Here is a 16,223-nt window from a genome sequence, read left to right on the forward strand (position 1 = left end):
ATCAATCAATCATACTGCATTCCTTCAGTACTGTCCCTCCAGCAGTACGGCCCTCCTCCAGGGCCAATGCAGAGGCCAGCACTGATTCCCTCCATAGTGAGCCTGTGAATCCACCCTCCCTCAATACTGACCAGCACCACCACCATCCCCACTCCCTTTGCACTTTGCTACACTTGAACGTGGAACTCAATAAGGATTAAAAGCAATTGCCTCCTCTCCCTCCTGTTTTGAAGAGTCAGACTTCTTTAATAATTTTTGAAAGAATGTAAACAGGACAAATTTGGGGTCTGTTTTAAGGTTCTAACATCCTTCAAAGGATTCCTTGGGAGAAAGAAACACAGCCATTTGCACAAGTTCTAGTGTGAAAGGTCAAACAAGAGAAGTTAACATCCGATCATTTCTGCATAGTGGAAAGCATCATCCACTGAGGTCTCTGGAAGATGGAACAGAGAAAGTGAGAAAATAACTGATTTTTAAAATCAGATGTTTAGATACCTAAAGTGAACTGCTGAAATTATTTAGGCAGCCCACTCAAAGGCAGATAAGGTTAAAGATAATCCAAAAAGATTCTACAAGTACATGAAGTGCAAGACAGCAACGAGAGAGAGTAAGACTCCTTAAAGATCAACTAGATCATCTTTGTGTTGAACCTCAGGAGTCGGGAGAGATGTTAAATGAATATTTCACATCAGTTTTCACTGTGGAGAAAGAAATGGAGGCTAGAGAAATCAGAAATAAATATTGGTGTTTTGAAAACAGCTCATATTACAGAAGAGGAAATGCTGGAGGGGTCAGAAAATATAAAAGTTGATAAATCTCCAGGACCTGATCAAGTCTATTCCAGCATGCTGTGGGAAGTTAAAGAGCAAATTGTGGGACTCTAGCAGAAATCTTTGTATCACCTATAAACATGAGTGAAGTACCGGAGGGTGGCTAATGCTATAACATTGTTTAAGAAAGGCTGCAAGGAGAAACTTGACTGAGTTTTTCATTGAGTAACTAAAAAGACTGATGATTTGGAGGTGCCGGTGTTGGACTGGGGTGTACAAAGTTAAAAATCACACAAACACCCGGTTATAATCTAACAGGTTTATTTGGAAGCACTAGCTTTTGGAGCACTGCTCCTTCATCAGGTAGTTATGGAGTACAGGATTGTACAACAGAATTTATAGTAAATGTTTACAGGGTGATATAACTGAAATGATATATTGAAAAAGACCTGGATTGTTTGTTAAGTGTCTCATCTTTTAGAATTACCACATTGGTTTCAGTTCTTTCATATGCAAATCCCAGAACTTTTTTTTTTTTAAAAAGTTACATTCTCAAGTGAACTTTAATAATAGGTGCCATGTCAGCTCAGATAATGAATTGAAGATGTGAGGTAAAAGTCTGTCTGTCTGTCTGTGCCCAAAATTCAGACATTCTATTTCTAAAAAAGGATTTACAATCTCTTACATCAATTCATGCAATTTTTGAGAAAAATAAAATGTAATTCTGCAAGTACAAATTCACCCACAAACTTGTGTGGATGTGTGTGCATGTAGGGGAGTGTGTGTGGGACTAGGAGTGTCGGTGTGAGTGTAAAGGGGCAAAAGTCTGTGCACGCACGTGTCTGTGTGCACACGTGTGGTGCAATGGGGTCACCTGTCGTGTGACATGAACCCAAGGTCTTGGTTGAGGCCATCCCCATGGGTACTGTACTTGGCCATCAGCCTCTGATTGGTCACTTTACATTGTTGCCTGTCCCGAAGTCCGCCTTGGAGAATGGTCACCCGAAGGTCTGAGGCCGAATGTCCCAGACCGCTGAAGTGTTCCCCGACAGGGAGGGAACACTTCTGGCTGGTGATTGTTGTGCAGTGTCCATTCGTCCGTTTCATTGACCTCTGCTCGGTTTCGCCAATGTACCATGCCTCAAGGCATCCTTGCCTGCAGCATATGAGATAGACAACAATGGCCAAGTCACACAAGTACCTGCTACGTACATAGTGGGTAGTGTCCCCACATGTAATGGTTGTATCCGTGTCAACACTGACACGTCTTGCAGCATCTGCTGTGACAGAGTTGTATGGTGTTGTCTTGAAGGTCAGGCAGTTTGCTGCAAACAATGATCTGTTTCAGGTTTGATGGTTGTTTAAAGGTGATAAGTGGAGGCGTGGGGAAGGTCTTGGCGAGGTGCTCATCCTCATTGATAAGGTGTTGCAGGCTGCGAAGGACATGCCGTAATTTTTCGGCTCCTGGGAAGTACTGGACAACAAAGGGTACCCTGTCGGTTGCAGCTCATGTCTGTCTCCTGAGGAAGTCATAGCCCATCAGAACTGGCGATCGATGAGTTGAGCATCGTATCCCGTTCTTATGAGGACAGCCTTAAATTCTTCCAAACGCCCGTCACATTCCTCCTCATCTGAACAGATTCTGTGTATGCTAGAGTTGTCCATAGGAGATGGCTGTTTAATGAGTTTCGGGTGGAAGCTAGAGAAGTGTAGCATCATGAGGTTATCCATTTACTTGGCTTTTAGTAAAAGCTTTGACAACATTCTGCATGGTAGACCAACTAGTAAAGTTAGGTCATTTGGGATTCAGGGAGAAATTGCCAATTGGATACAAAATTGGCTTTACAGTAGGAGACAGAGGGTGGGTGGTTGAGGGTTTTTTGCAGATGGAGACCTGTGATCAGTGGTGTTACACAGGGATCAGTACTGGGTCCCCTTTAGTTTGTCATTTACATAAATGATTTGGATGAGAATAAAAGAGGTATAGTAAGTAAATTTGCAGATGACACTGAACTAGTTAAAATTACAAACAGACCTGGATCAATTAGGTCAATGGGCTGGAGGAGTGGCAGATGGAGCTTAATTTGGATAAATGCAAGGTATTGCATTTTGTTAATATAATCAAGAACAGGACTTTTACAATTAATGTTTGGGCCCTAGGTAGTATTGTGGAACAGAGACCTAGGGGTTCAGGTACGTGATTCTTTGAAATTTGCGTCACAGATAGATAGTGTGGTTAAGAAGGTGTTTAGCACACTTGCCTTCATTGCTCAAACCTTTGAGTATCGAAGTTGGGACGTGATGATGAGGTTGTACAAGACGCTGGTGAAGCCTCTTCTGGAGTACCTTGTCCAGTTCTGGTCGCCCTGTTATACGAAGGATATTTACAAAATTGGAGACGGGAAAGGGTTCAGAAAAGATGTACCAGGATGTTGCCGGGAATGGAGGGTTTGAGAGTCAAAAATAGACAGGAAAGGTTGGGACTTTTCTCACTGGAGTGGAGGAGGTTGAGGTGTGTCCTTTTATGGAGGTTTATAAAATCATGAGGGGTAGAAACAAGCTGAATAGCAGGTGTCTTTTCCCTCGGGTGGGGGATTTCAAAACAAGGGGGTATATTTTTAAGAAGATAGATTTAAAAAAGGACATGAGGGGCAACTTTTTTTCCCTATACAGAGTGGTTCGTGTGTGGAATAAACTGCCAGAGATAATGGTGGATGTAGGTACAGTTACAACATTCAAAAGGCATTCAGACAAGGTCATGAATTGGAAAGGTTTGGGGGGGTGGAATGTGAGCTAAGTACAGGCAGGTAGAACTAGTTTCATTTGTGAACCAGTTAGACTGAAGGGTCTGTTTCCATGCTCCAAGACTCTATTTGCTTTGACAGCTTCCTGTGGGAGAAAATTCCACATTCTCTCCACACTCTGGGCTCCTCCTGAATCCCCAATGGATTTATTCGCAACTATTTCATGTAAAAGGTCTCAAGCTTTTATCATTCTCACAGATGGTAACAAGATTTCTAACCTCAAAATCACTTTTTTTGAGATGCTACACAAGTCACAATTGAGGTGCAAATTAGCTCCGTTGGAGAAGTGAGGTTATAAACCCAACATAAAGGTGAGAGAAGGTTTATTCTCTGTTCAGACACACTGCACGAAAACTATGCATATAAATGTCATTTGACAAAGATCACGAATTAGCAAGAAAAATTAGCTATTTCAAGGAATCACTCTGCCCAGAAATGCACAATGAAACTGCCTGTTTGAGGCATTACCAAAAATAGCAGCAGGGAATTGAATTCCACTGAGTTTAACTGAAAGCAGAATCTGAATCCTTAAAATAATCAAATATAAAGCATTTGCCAAAAGTCAATATTGACACACTGGGAGGAGTGCAGGGCTGCTAATTAAACACTGCAAGAGTTTATGAAAAAGACTATAGATGTTGCAATGCTTAATTTTTTTTTAATGAAATATGCAAAAAAAGTCAATAAATGTATTTTATTTAATATAAAATAACAAAATTTCAACAGATTATGGGGTCCAAGATTTAAAGCACACACAATTAGATTTTATTTACAGTCTCTGTCAGTGATTTCAATCCATACCTTAAAAAATATATCTGCGCTCACATGCACTGGAGAGGGCACTGAGAAAACATATCAGGTTGTTGCCCAGTCTGGAATGATTCAACTATAAAGGGAAATTAAAAAGCTGGGGTTGTACTTCTGAGAACAGAGAAGGATGTGTATAGGAGACCTGATTGAAGTGTAGGGGGACATGTTCATATGTCACATCTTTCAAATTACACTTCTGTACAGGATCACATTCATAAGTACAAGCATCCTGAATTCAGACCTTTGTAAATCAAGGTCCCCGTGTACAAAGTTATGAGGGGTACAGATAGGGTAGATAGAAAGAATCATTTCCCCACTCTATGACTCTAGGTAAGTACTTGAATAAGGAAGGAAATGGACCAGGCGCAGGCAGCTAGGACTAGTTCAATTTGGGATTATGGTCAGCATGGAGTGGTTGGACCAAAAGTCTGTTTCCAATACTCTAACTCTTCATGACACTATGCACTTAGAAGGGAGAACAATAACTGTGCATAGGTTTGAGAGAGGCAGGAGGGGAACTGAGGGAAATTTTTTTTCACCCCCCCACCCCCGCCCCCGCCCCCGAGAATGTGATGGCATCAGCAAATCACCATCTGAAAGTGTGCAAGAGGCAGTAACCATCACAATACTTTAGTAGCATCTTTGTGATCAAGTAAAGTGCCACAGTCTACAAGGCTACGGGTCAAGTACTGGAAAATGTGATCAGATGGGTGCTCGACAGGAAGGGTCACAATGGGCTGAAGGTCCTCTTTCCATGCTGTAAAACTCTGCAAACTTGCCCATTTTTAACAGGGGATAAAACTCTCCATACTCCTTTCACAAAGCACAGGGCATCTCTCTTAGAAGTGGCTTCACAGAGTGGCACCACCACCTCAGTTTGACATCCCATTTGAAAGATGGCACCGCCAACCATGCTCTGGATCAGTGGTGCTGGAAGAGCACAGCAATTCAGGCAGCATCCGAGGACAGGCAAAAATCGACGTTTCGGGCAAAAGCCCTTCATCAGGAAGCCTGATGAAGGGCTTTTGCCCAAAACGTCGATTTTGAAGTTCCTTGGATGCTGCCTGAATTGCTGTGCTCTTCCAGCACCACTGATCCAGAATCTGGTTTCCAGCATCTGCAGTCATTGTTTTTACACCGCCAACCATGCGGCTCTCCCACAGCACTGCACTAGGAGCGTTAGACTGGATTTTGTTCTCAAGTCCCTGCAGTAGGGCCAAGGCAAGGGGGGGGCGGGGGGGGGGGGTGATTAAAGTTCTTCCTCGGTTGAGCCTTCAACAGCAAACCTCAGCCCAAATACATAGGTGAGCAGTGGAGAATGTGCAGCCATTCAACCCATCTTGAGAACCTAGTCGAAAGGATGGCAGAAACGGGTTCGGCAAAGAAGGGAAAGGTGTAAACAAGGAGAAACCCGAAGGACCACAGGGCTTTGGGGGGAGGACGAAAGAGTTAGGCAAACTTGGGGTGGTGGGCTCCATCCAAGAGATAGCATGGATGCGACAGTCCGAATGGCTTCCTCAACAAAATCAACCTTGCCTCAGCTCCAAGATTGGAGTTTCATACCACACTATGGCAAAACACAAAGCAAAAGAAAAAAAAAAGAGAGAAAAAAAATTAACTTGCAACTCAGGGAAGGAAAAGAGAACAAAAGAACAAAACTGGAGTCACCAACTTTTAAGTTTTGTCAAGCGCCTTCCTGGAGGGGTGGCAAGACATAAAGAGACGTCCTTAGTCCTGAACGTCCAAGACAAAACAGAAATAACAATTTCTGGCTTTTGAATGTTTATAATTATTTTTGGAGATTGAATAATGGGCAGTTGGGGACAGAGTTAGCACAAATCCTTTGCAGAATGAAGCCACTGCCTGGTCACATTATTATTATTATTTTGCACTGACCTTTTTTGCAGTGTACACCTTTAATACATTGTCTGAGCTGAGATGTCACTCTTTTTTTTTAAATAAAAGCCTGAAGCTATGTCGAGAATGCGACTTAAAAGTTCTGGGATTTACATACGAAACCTTCAGCCCATTATAAAAGATGAAAGACTTAACAGCAACCTTAGGTTTATTCAATATGTCATCTTAATTGCATGACACTGTGATATTTTGCTACAAATTCTGTGTCTTATGATCCTGCCCCACTAGCTACCTGATGAAGCTACCTAGTGCACCAGCTGAAAGCTAGTGCTTCCAAATAAACCTGTTGGACTATAACCTGGTGTTGGGTGATTTTTTTAACTTTGTCCAACACTGGACCCTCCACATCAAGAACAAGTATTGCAGAGGTTAAAGAGACATTCGTATTTTTCACACTTACATCCACCCTGGCGCTTTCCGCCCGAATCCACTTCGCTCCCCATCGCCCTCCTGGCAACTTCGCTCAATTACTTTCCGTTTTCCGCCTCACGAAACTTTAATTTATATTCCCCTCAAGGAGCCAACCGCCGCCGCGGACGACGACTCTCGCTTCCGAAAATCCCGCCAGAATTCCAACGGCCATCGGCAGGCCAGGCGGCGCGGGGCCCGCCGGGAGTTGTAGTCCCCCGATTTTTCCACCACCACCCCACCCCCACCCCAGAAGGGGAAGCGGGACTACAGTTCCCAAAGGGCGCTGCGCACTTGGCCGGCCCCGACCTGCCTGCCCGGGGCGCGGGACGTCTCGCCAGGGGTGGGCGGCTTCTCCGGTTGCCATGACGACGGAGCAACACAAGATCCAGGGACATGTTGGCAACTGGACACCTTGCAGCCATAGACTGGGGATCAGCTCCTGCAAAAGAGTGGCTTCTCCATGGATTGCCTTCTACCCCGGGAGACGGGGCATTTAAAACAAACTGCAGAATTCTTATCTTGAGGTAAGGCAGGAAGAAGGAATCTTAAATGGTTATTATTTCTTGCTTCCCCCCCCTCTCCTTGTCTTTGCCATCTTGTGTTTCATTCACTCTTGGAACATGGGCATTGCTGGTTGGGCCCAGCATTTGTTGTGCCTGTCCCTGTATGCCCCCTTGAGAAGATGGTGGTGAGCCACCTTCTTGAACCACTGCAGCCCCTGTTCTGTCCACAATGCCCTTAACCGGCGGGAATTTGACCCGGCGACGCTGAAGGAACCATCGATATGTTTCCAAGTCAGGATGCTGTGTGTGGGACTCGGAGGAGAAATTGCAGGGGGTGGCGTTCCCATGCCCTCGTCCTTCCAGGTGGAAGTGGTCATGGATTGGGAAGCTGCTGTCCGAGGATCTTTGGTGAATTCCTGCAGTGCAATTTTAGGATAGTGCACACTGCTGCTCCTGAGCATCAGTGATGGAAGGATGCGCCACCAATCAAGCAGGGTCTACTTTGTCCTGGATGGTGTTGAGCATCTTGAGAATTGTTGGATCTGCCCCCATCCGGGCAAGTGGGGAGTGTTTCCTCATCGGACCTCCTCCCACCCTGCCCCCTGGAAAAATGCCATCCCATATTCCCAATTCCTTCGTCCCCGCCGCATCTGCTCCTCATTTCCCCTCCCCCCACCTTGTCTCAGTCAAATCCATCAAACTCAGCACCGCCTTCCTAACCTGCAATCTTCTTCCGGACCTCTCCGCCCCCACCCCACTCCGGCCTATCACCCTCACCTTGACCTCCTCCCACCTATCGCATTTCCAACGCCCCTCCCCCAAGTCCCCCATCCCTACCTTTTATCTTAGCCTGCTGGACACACTTTCCTCATTCCTGAACAAGAGCTTGTGCCCGAAACGTCGATACTCCTGTTCCTTGGATGCTGCCTGACCTACTGCGCTTTTCCAGCAACACATTTTCAGCAGTATTTCCACATAGATTAGATTCCCTACAGATGGGATTCCCTACAGTGTGGAAACAGGCCCTTCAGCCCAACCAGTCCACACCGACCCTCCAAAGAGTAACCCACCCAGACCCATTTCCCTCTAACTAATGCACCTAGCACTATGGGGCAATTTAGCGTGGCCAATTCACCGAAACTGCACATCTTTGGACTGTGGGAGGAAACCGGAGCACCCGGAGGAAAGCCACACAGACACAGGGGGAAAATGTGCAAATTCCACACAGACAGTAGCCCGAGGCTGGAATCGAACCTGGGACCCTGGTGCTGTGAGGCAGCAGTGCTAACCACTGAGCCACCGTGCTGCCCCCATCATACTCCTGACTTAGAACATAGAACGGTACAGGCCCTTCGGCCTTCGATGTTTTTATCCTACATTAAGATCAAACTAACCCACATACCCTTCGTTTTACTATCATCCATCAGAGTGTCGCTTAAAAGTCCCTAATGTATCTGACTCTACTACCACTGCTGGCAGTGCATTCCACACACCCACTACTCTCTGTGTAAAGAACCTATCTCTAACATCTCCCCTAAACCTTCCTCCAATCACCTTAAAATTATGCCTCCTTGTGATAGCCATTTCCATCCTGGGAAAATGTCTCTGGCTATCCACTCTACCTATACCTCTCATCATCATGTACACCTCTATCAAGTTGCCTCTCATCCTTCTTCACTCCAATGAGAGAAACCCCAGCTCCCTCGACCTTTCTTCATAAGACATGCCTTCCAGGCCAGGCAGCATCCTAGTAAATCTCCTTTGCACCCTCTCTAAAGCTTCCAAATGCTTCCTATAATGAGGCGACCAGAACTGAACATGTGTGGTCTAACCAGGGCTCTACAGAGCTGCATTTGAGAGTGTGTTGCTGGGAAAGCACAGCAGGTCAGCCAGCAACACACTCTCACCTCTGATCTCCAGCATCTGCAGTCCTCACTTTCTACAGAGCTGCAGCATAACCTCGCGGGGGCTCTTAAACTCTATCCCCCTACCTAATGAAAGCCAACACACCATATACCTTCTTAACCCTATCAACTTGGGTGGCAAGATTGAGGGATCTATGGACATGGACCCCAAGATCCCTCTGTTCCTCCACACTACCAAGAATCCTGCCTTTAATTGGGCGGCACGGTGGCACAGTGGTTAGCACTGCTGCCTCACAGCGCCAGAGACCCGGGTTCGATTCCCGACTCAGGCGACTGACTGTGTGGAGTTTGCACATTCTCCCCGTGTCTGCGTGGGTTTCCTCCGGGTGCTCCGGTTTCCTCCCACAGTCCAAAGATGTGCGGGTCAGGTGAATTGGCCATACTAAATTGCCCGTAGTGTTAGGTTAAAGGGGTAAATGTAGGGGTAGGGGTATGGGTGGGTTACGCTTCGGCGGGTCAGTGTGGACTTGTTGGGCCGAAGGGCCTGTTTCCACACTGTAAGTAATCTAATCTAATCTAAAACCCTGTAATCTGCACTGAACTTCGACCTTCCAAAATGAATCGCTTCACACTTCTCCAGGTTGAACTCCATCTGCCATTTCTCAACCCAGCTCTGCATTCTGTTAATGTCCTGTTGCATCCGACAACAGCCCCCCTCACAATTCACAACTCTACCAACCTTCGTGTCATCGGCAAACTTACTAACCCACCCTTCCACTTCCTCATCCAAGTCATTTATAAAAAAGCATAACCTCGCGGCTCTTAAACTCTATCCCCCTACCTAATGAAAGCCAACACACCATACACCTTCTTAACCCTATCAACTTTGGGTGGCAAGATTGAGGGATCTATGGACATGGACCCCAAGATCCCTCTGTTCCTCCACACTACCAAGAATCCTGCCTTTAACCCTGTAATCTGCACTGAAGTTCGACCTTCCAAATGAATCACTTCACACTTCTCCAGGTTGAACTCCATCTGCCATTTCTCAACCCAGCTCTGCATTCTGTTAACGTCCTGTTGCATCCGACAACAGCCCCCCTCACAATTCACAACTCTACCAACCTTCGTGTCATCGGCAAACTTACTAACCCACCCTTCCACTTCCTCATCCAAGTCATTTATAAAAATCACAAGAAGCAGAGGTCCCAAAACAGATCCCTGTGGAACACCACTGGTCACTAAGCTCCAGGCTGAATACTTTCCATCTACTAACACCCTCTGTATTTTATGAGCCTGCCAATTCTGTATCCAGGCAGCCAAATTTCCCTGTATCCCATGCCTCCTTACTTTTTGAATGAACCTACCATGGGGAACCTCATCATTGTCTATCCCCACGTTTTTCAAAATTTCCAGCACATCCTCTTTCTTAACATCAATCTGTTCGAGCTTATTAGCCTGTTTCATGCTGTCCTCACAAACGACAAGGTCCCTCTCACTAGTGAATACTGAAGCAAAGTATTCATTAAGGACCGCCCCTACTTCCTCTGACTCCAGGCACAAGTTCCCTCCATTATCTCTGATTGGCCCTACCCTCAGTCTGGCCATCTTCTTGTTCCTCACATAAGTGTAGAATGCCTTGGGGTTTTCCTTAATCCTACCCACCAAGGCTTTTTCGTGTCCCCTTCTACCTCTTCTAAGTTCCTTCTTGGCTACCTTGTAACCCTCTAGAGCCCTGACTGACCCTTGCCTCCTCAACTTTAAGTAAGCTTCCTTCTTCCTCTTGACAAGATGTTCCACATCCCTTGTCACCCAAGGTTCCTTCACCCTACCATCCCTTCCTTGCCTCAGTGGGACAAACCTATTTGGCACTCTCAGCAAGTGCTCCCTAAACAACCTCCACATTTCTGTCGTGCATTTCTCTGAGAATATGTGTTCCCAATTTATGCTCCACAATTCCTGCCTAGTAGTATTGTAATCCCGCCTCCCCTGATTAAATACTTCCCCATACCGTCTGCTCCTATCCCTCTCTATGATTATAGTAAAGGTCAGGGAGTTGTGATGACTATCACCAAAATGCTGTCCCACCGAGAGATCTGACACCTGACCTCATTCGTTGCCAAGCACCAAATCCAGTAAGGCCTCCCCTCCAGTCAGCCTATCTACATACTGCGTCGGGAATCTTTCCTGGATACACCTGACAAAGTCTGCTCCATCCAAACTATTTGCACTGAGGAGGTTTCAATCATTATTAGGGAAGTTGAAGTCACCCAAGACAACAACCCTGTTACTTTAACACTTTTCCAAAATCTGCCTCTCAATCTGCTCTTCCGTGCTATTGGAGGTGGGGATGGGGTCTATAGAATACTCCCAATAAAGCGACTGCTCCCTTCCTGTTTCTGACTTCCACCCATAATGACTCAGTAGTCCTCCCTTTCTGCAGCTGTTATACTATCCCTGATTAACAATGCCACTCCTCCACCTCTTTTACCTCCCTCCCTATTCTAAACCTTGGAACATCCAACAACTATTCCTGCCCCTGTGATATCCCAGTCTCCGTAGTATATCACAAGTCTCCCTAAGACTTGTGCCTTGTCGACGGTGGACAGGCTTTGAGTGTCAGGAGGTGACATTGCTAGTCTATGAACTGCTCTGTGACATTTGAACATCGAGGGAGGAACCTTCATGTGGTTATCAGGAAGAATCAGTCAAGTCAAGCCTTCAGTCAGGGGTATTCCAGCACAGTAGGTCAAGGGTAGTTTCCAATACCAGAATGAGAGAGAGGAAGGTGGAAGTGGGTGGCACAGTTATATAGGTAGGGAGGTGTCCCGAGCAAGTGAGTTGACAATGCAGTGTGCATGCGGGTTTGATGCTGTTAGAGGGCTTGGGGTGGGCAGCAGTGAGTGACGGAACTTGTGGCGGGCACTAGTGAGAGTGGTGGAGTGGGAGGTGGGTTATAGAGATAGAGATAATGTAAAATATCACAGTGAAGATGGTGACCCTTACGCTGGCAAAGTCATTGACCAAGTTGGGCATTCTTCCAGACTGCTTTAGGTCACAACCTTGGACCAGACTAGCACAGTCTGATGTCTTGCCTTTTCCGGCTGGTCGTGGGGCACAAGAAAGTCCCGTTCTGCAACACTATGTCCACCAGGATACTGTGCCCTTTAGCCCAGTGCAACCTTTCCACATCTATCCTGTTGAGTCCTCTAAGAATCTTGGACGTTTCAATAAGGTCTCCTGTCATTCTTCGAGATTCAAGCCTCAAACTACTTGACCTCTCCTCATAAGACAGTCTCTCCGTACCCGGGATCAGCCAAGTGAACATCCTCTGGACTGCCTCCGATACCGATCTATCTTAGACTGTTCCCACTATTCCAGCTCTGGTCTGCCTGGTGTCTTGCCTAGGATCAGCAAAGGCTCCCTACATTGATACTGCATTCTCTTTGAAATAAAGGCCAACATTCCATTTGCCTTCCCTAATACCTCCTGAACTGGCACACTAACTTTTTTATGATCCCTGCATGAGGATTCCCAAATCCCTCCATTCTGGAGTTTTCTGACTGGGATATCATAGGGGCAGGAATGGTTGTTGGATGTTCCAGGGTTTAGAATAGGGAGGGCGGTAAAAGAGGTTGAGGAGTGGCATTGCTAATCAGGGATAGTATAACAGCTGCAGAAAGGGCGGTCATCGAGAAGGGTTTGTCTACTTTGGGTGGAAGTCAGAAACAGGAAAGGAGCAGTCACTTTATTAGGAGTATTCTATAAAGCCCCCCAGTAGCAACCAAGACACTGAAGAGCAGATTGGGAGGCAGATTTTGGAAAAGTGTAGAAGTAGAATATTATCTATTTAAATAATATTCAGCTCCTCTAAACTTCCCACCGAAGTGCATACTCTCACGTTTTCCATTATACTCCATCTGCCAAGTTTTTGCACATTCACTTATTCTGTCTGTATCTTTCTGTAGACTCTTTGTGTCTTTCTCACCACTTGCCTTCCCACTTATTTCTTCTGCATTAACATTAGTGACAGGGAGAGGCTGAATACGCTGGGGCTGTTTTCCCTGGAGCCGTTGGAAGCTGTGGGGTGACCTTGTAGAGTTTTATAAAATCATGAGGGGGCACGGATAGGACAAACAGACAAAGTCTTTTCCCTGGGATGGGGAAGTCCAGAACTAGAGGGGTACAGGTTTAGGGTGAGAGGGGAAAGATATAAAAGGGACCTGAGGGGCAACTTTTTCATGCAGAGGATGGTGCGTGTATGGAATGAGCTGCCAGGGGAAGTGGTGGAGGCTGGTACAATGACAAAATTTAAAAGGCATCTGGATGGGGATGTGAATAGGAAGGGTTTAGAGGGATTTGGGCCAAGTGCTGGCAAATGGGACTAGGTTAGGTTAGGATATCTAGTCAGCATGGACGAGTTGGACCGAAGGGCCTGTTTCCGTGCTGTACATCTCTATGACTCTATGACCACCCCTCTACAAAAGAAAAGCATTTCATTAGCTGTGAAATGCATCGGAACCTTGTGGAAGCTGGAATACAGGTTAAGATTGATTCACTCGGATGATCCCTGGTATGAAGGTATTGATTGATTGGTTGATTGATTTATTGTCACTTGTAGCAAAGTACAGTGAAAAGTTTTGTTTATGAGCAGTATAGGCAGATCATAGTAAGCAAGGATGTACAGAAAAACAGATTTAGACTGAGACATACAGATAACCTTGCACAGGGTGGACAAGAGAGATCTACGTTTGCAAAATGAGCATTACTTTAGGCTAGATAGTCCATTCAATAGTCTTATAACAGCCAAGAAGAAGCTGTCCCTGAACCTTCTGGTGCGTGTTTTCAAGCTTCTTTATTTTCTGCCTTAAAGAAGAGGTTGTACGAGATCATTACCAGGATGCGATGACTCTTGAATGATGTTGACGGCCCTTCCGCGGTAGCGAGCTGTGTAAATGGAGCCCGTGGATGGAATGTTAGCTCCCATGATGGCCTGAGCTGTGCGCACCACTCTCGGTAGTTTCTTACGATCCTGGGCACAGCAGTTGCCATACCTGGCCGTTATGCACCTGGACAGTGTGCTTTCAATGGTGCACCTGTAGAAGTTGGTGAGGGTCCTTACGGACACACCAAACCTCCTGAGGAAGAAAAGGCGTTGTTGTGCCTTCTTGACTGTCGCATCTACGTGGGAAGTCCGGAACAGGCTGTCGGTTATGCTCACTCCGAGGGAATTGAAGCCGTCCACCCTCTCAAACTCAGCTCCGTTGATATAGATAGGGTGTGTTCTCCTCCTTTCTGGGGAAACTCAACGATCAGTTCTTTAGTTCTGCTGATATCGAGAGAGAGAGGTTGTTCTCATTGCACCATGTCACCCTCTCTCTCCCTTCTCGTCGTTGTTAAATATTCATCCTACTACAATGGTGGCATCAGCGAACTTGTAGATGGCGTTCATTCGGAATTTGGTAACACAGATGTGGGTGTGTAGGGAGGGGGCTGAGGATGTATCCTTGGGTGGAGAGGGAGGCTGTAGTGTTGAGTGCTATCGTGGAGGAAGTGTAGTTACCTATCTACACTGGTTGCGGTCTGTGGGTCAGAAAGCTTATGATTAACGGCTAAAGACGTTGGGACTCGTTCAGAAGAAGGAGGTGATCTCACTGAAACATATTGGATACTTAAGGAACTGGAGGAGAAAGTGAGGACTGCAGACGCTGGAGATCAGAGCTGAAAATGTGTTGCTGGAAAAGCGCAGCAGGTCAGGCAGCATCCAAGGAGCAGGAGAATCGACGTTTCGGGCATGAGCCCTTCTTCAGGAAAGGCTCATGCCCGAAACGTCAATTCTCCTGCTCCTTGGATGCTGCCTGACCTGCTGCGCTTTTCCAGCAACACATTTTCAGTACTTAAGGAACTGGGCAAGTCAAATGCTGGGAGGAGAGTCTAGGACCAGAGGGCATAGTCTCAGAATTAAGGGGCACAAACTTCAGACCGAGATGAGGAGGAATTTCTTGCCTCAGAGGGTTGAGATTCTTTGGAGTTCCTTGCAACAGAGAGCTGTGGGGGCAGAGTCCTTGTGCATGTTTAAAGCTGATTTAAGGCCAAGTTGGGCAATTAAGGGTTACAGGGAAAGTAGACTAAGGAATGTCGGATCAGCCATGATCACATTGAATGATAGATCGAGCTCAAGGGGCAGGATGGCCTGCTCCTGTTCCTGGTCAAACTGATCTTATTGCCCTCGTAGAGCTAATGCTTTGTTCACTCTCAACAGGCGCAGTCCTGGGGCATTGGACCAATGTCTTCCGACGTGGCGATGTCAGATGAGCCGTCAGCTGCCGTCCAAGGCCAGCGGGAAAACGGGAAGGGCCCGAGGAGGAAGAAACATCAGAACGGTGGGGAGGCTACAGAGAGGCGGCGGGACGTGTCAGAAATCCAGGCCCAAATCGAGAGCCTGACCAGGGCCGGGAGCCAGGCCCTGGCTCAGGAGCGTTGCGGGGAGGCCCTGACCGCCTTCAAGAAGGCCTTCCTGGCTTCGCTGGACATAACAGAGCAGCAGGTGCAGAGGGCCTGTGCTTTCAACCTGGGTGCGGCCTACGTGGCCTCTGGTCGCCTCGCCAAGGGCGTGGACTTCCTGCACCGCTCGCAGCCGGACAAGGGCGGGGAGAGGCAGGGCGACCTGCACTTCAATCTGGGCCTGGCCCACGAGGGGCTGGGAGACTCGCCGGTGGCCATTGAGCACTACCAGCAGGCCCTGGCCCACTACCAGAGCCGGCAGGCCCAGGGCGAGGCGGACACCCACATGAAGCTGGCTGGTTGCCGGGCCCGGGCTGGGGAGCTGGGCCAAGCCGGCCGCTGCTTCCGCAGGGCGGGCCTGGCCTACCAGCAGGCCGGGAGCCCGGATCTGGCCGCCGTGGCCCTCAACGAGGCCGCCTGCCACATGCTGCAGTGCCGGCATTTCACCGCCGGGGAGATCACGGAGGTGCTGAACGAGTGCCGGACCATCTGCGCCAACATCCAGAACAAGGCCCTCCTCGGTGAGTGTGCTTTCCATGGCATCGCTGTTATAAAGTCCAACACACACACACTCACAGACACACACACACACATATACACTCACAGACACACACACATATACACACACACACATATACA

At 47.2% G+C, this 16,223-nt stretch overlaps 2 protein-coding genes across 2 annotated transcripts in view; one reads left to right on the forward strand and one right to left on the reverse strand.

Annotated features, from left to right (window-relative positions):
* The window catches only part of LOC122544757 (ras GTPase-activating-like protein IQGAP1), a 59,386-nt gene extending 52,489 nt beyond the window's left edge, over positions 1–6,897 (reverse strand). Inside the window, exon 1 of the mRNA XM_043684081.1 lies at positions 6,702–6,897. Coding sequence (XP_043540016.1) covers positions 6,702–6,744 — 43 coding nt within the window. The 5' untranslated portion in view covers positions 6,745–6,897. The remainder of the gene's footprint in view (positions 1–6,701) is intronic.
* A 120-nt stretch (positions 6,898–7,017) lies between these two features.
* The window catches only part of LOC122544758 (tetratricopeptide repeat protein 24), a gene marked incomplete at its 3' end in the record, with an annotated part of 31,550 nt that continues 22,344 nt past the window's right edge, over positions 7,018–16,223 (forward strand). The window contains exons 1-2 of the mRNA XM_043684082.1: positions 7,018–7,236; positions 15,343–16,105. Coding sequence (XP_043540017.1) covers positions 15,367–16,105 — 739 coding nt within the window. The remainder of the gene's footprint in view (positions 7,237–15,342; positions 16,106–16,223) is intronic.

This window comes from Chiloscyllium plagiosum, chromosome 51 (genome assembly GCF_004010195.1).
Source record: "Chiloscyllium plagiosum isolate BGI_BamShark_2017 chromosome 51, ASM401019v2, whole genome shotgun sequence".
Classification (NCBI taxonomy): domain Eukaryota; kingdom Metazoa; phylum Chordata; class Chondrichthyes; order Orectolobiformes; family Hemiscylliidae; genus Chiloscyllium; species Chiloscyllium plagiosum.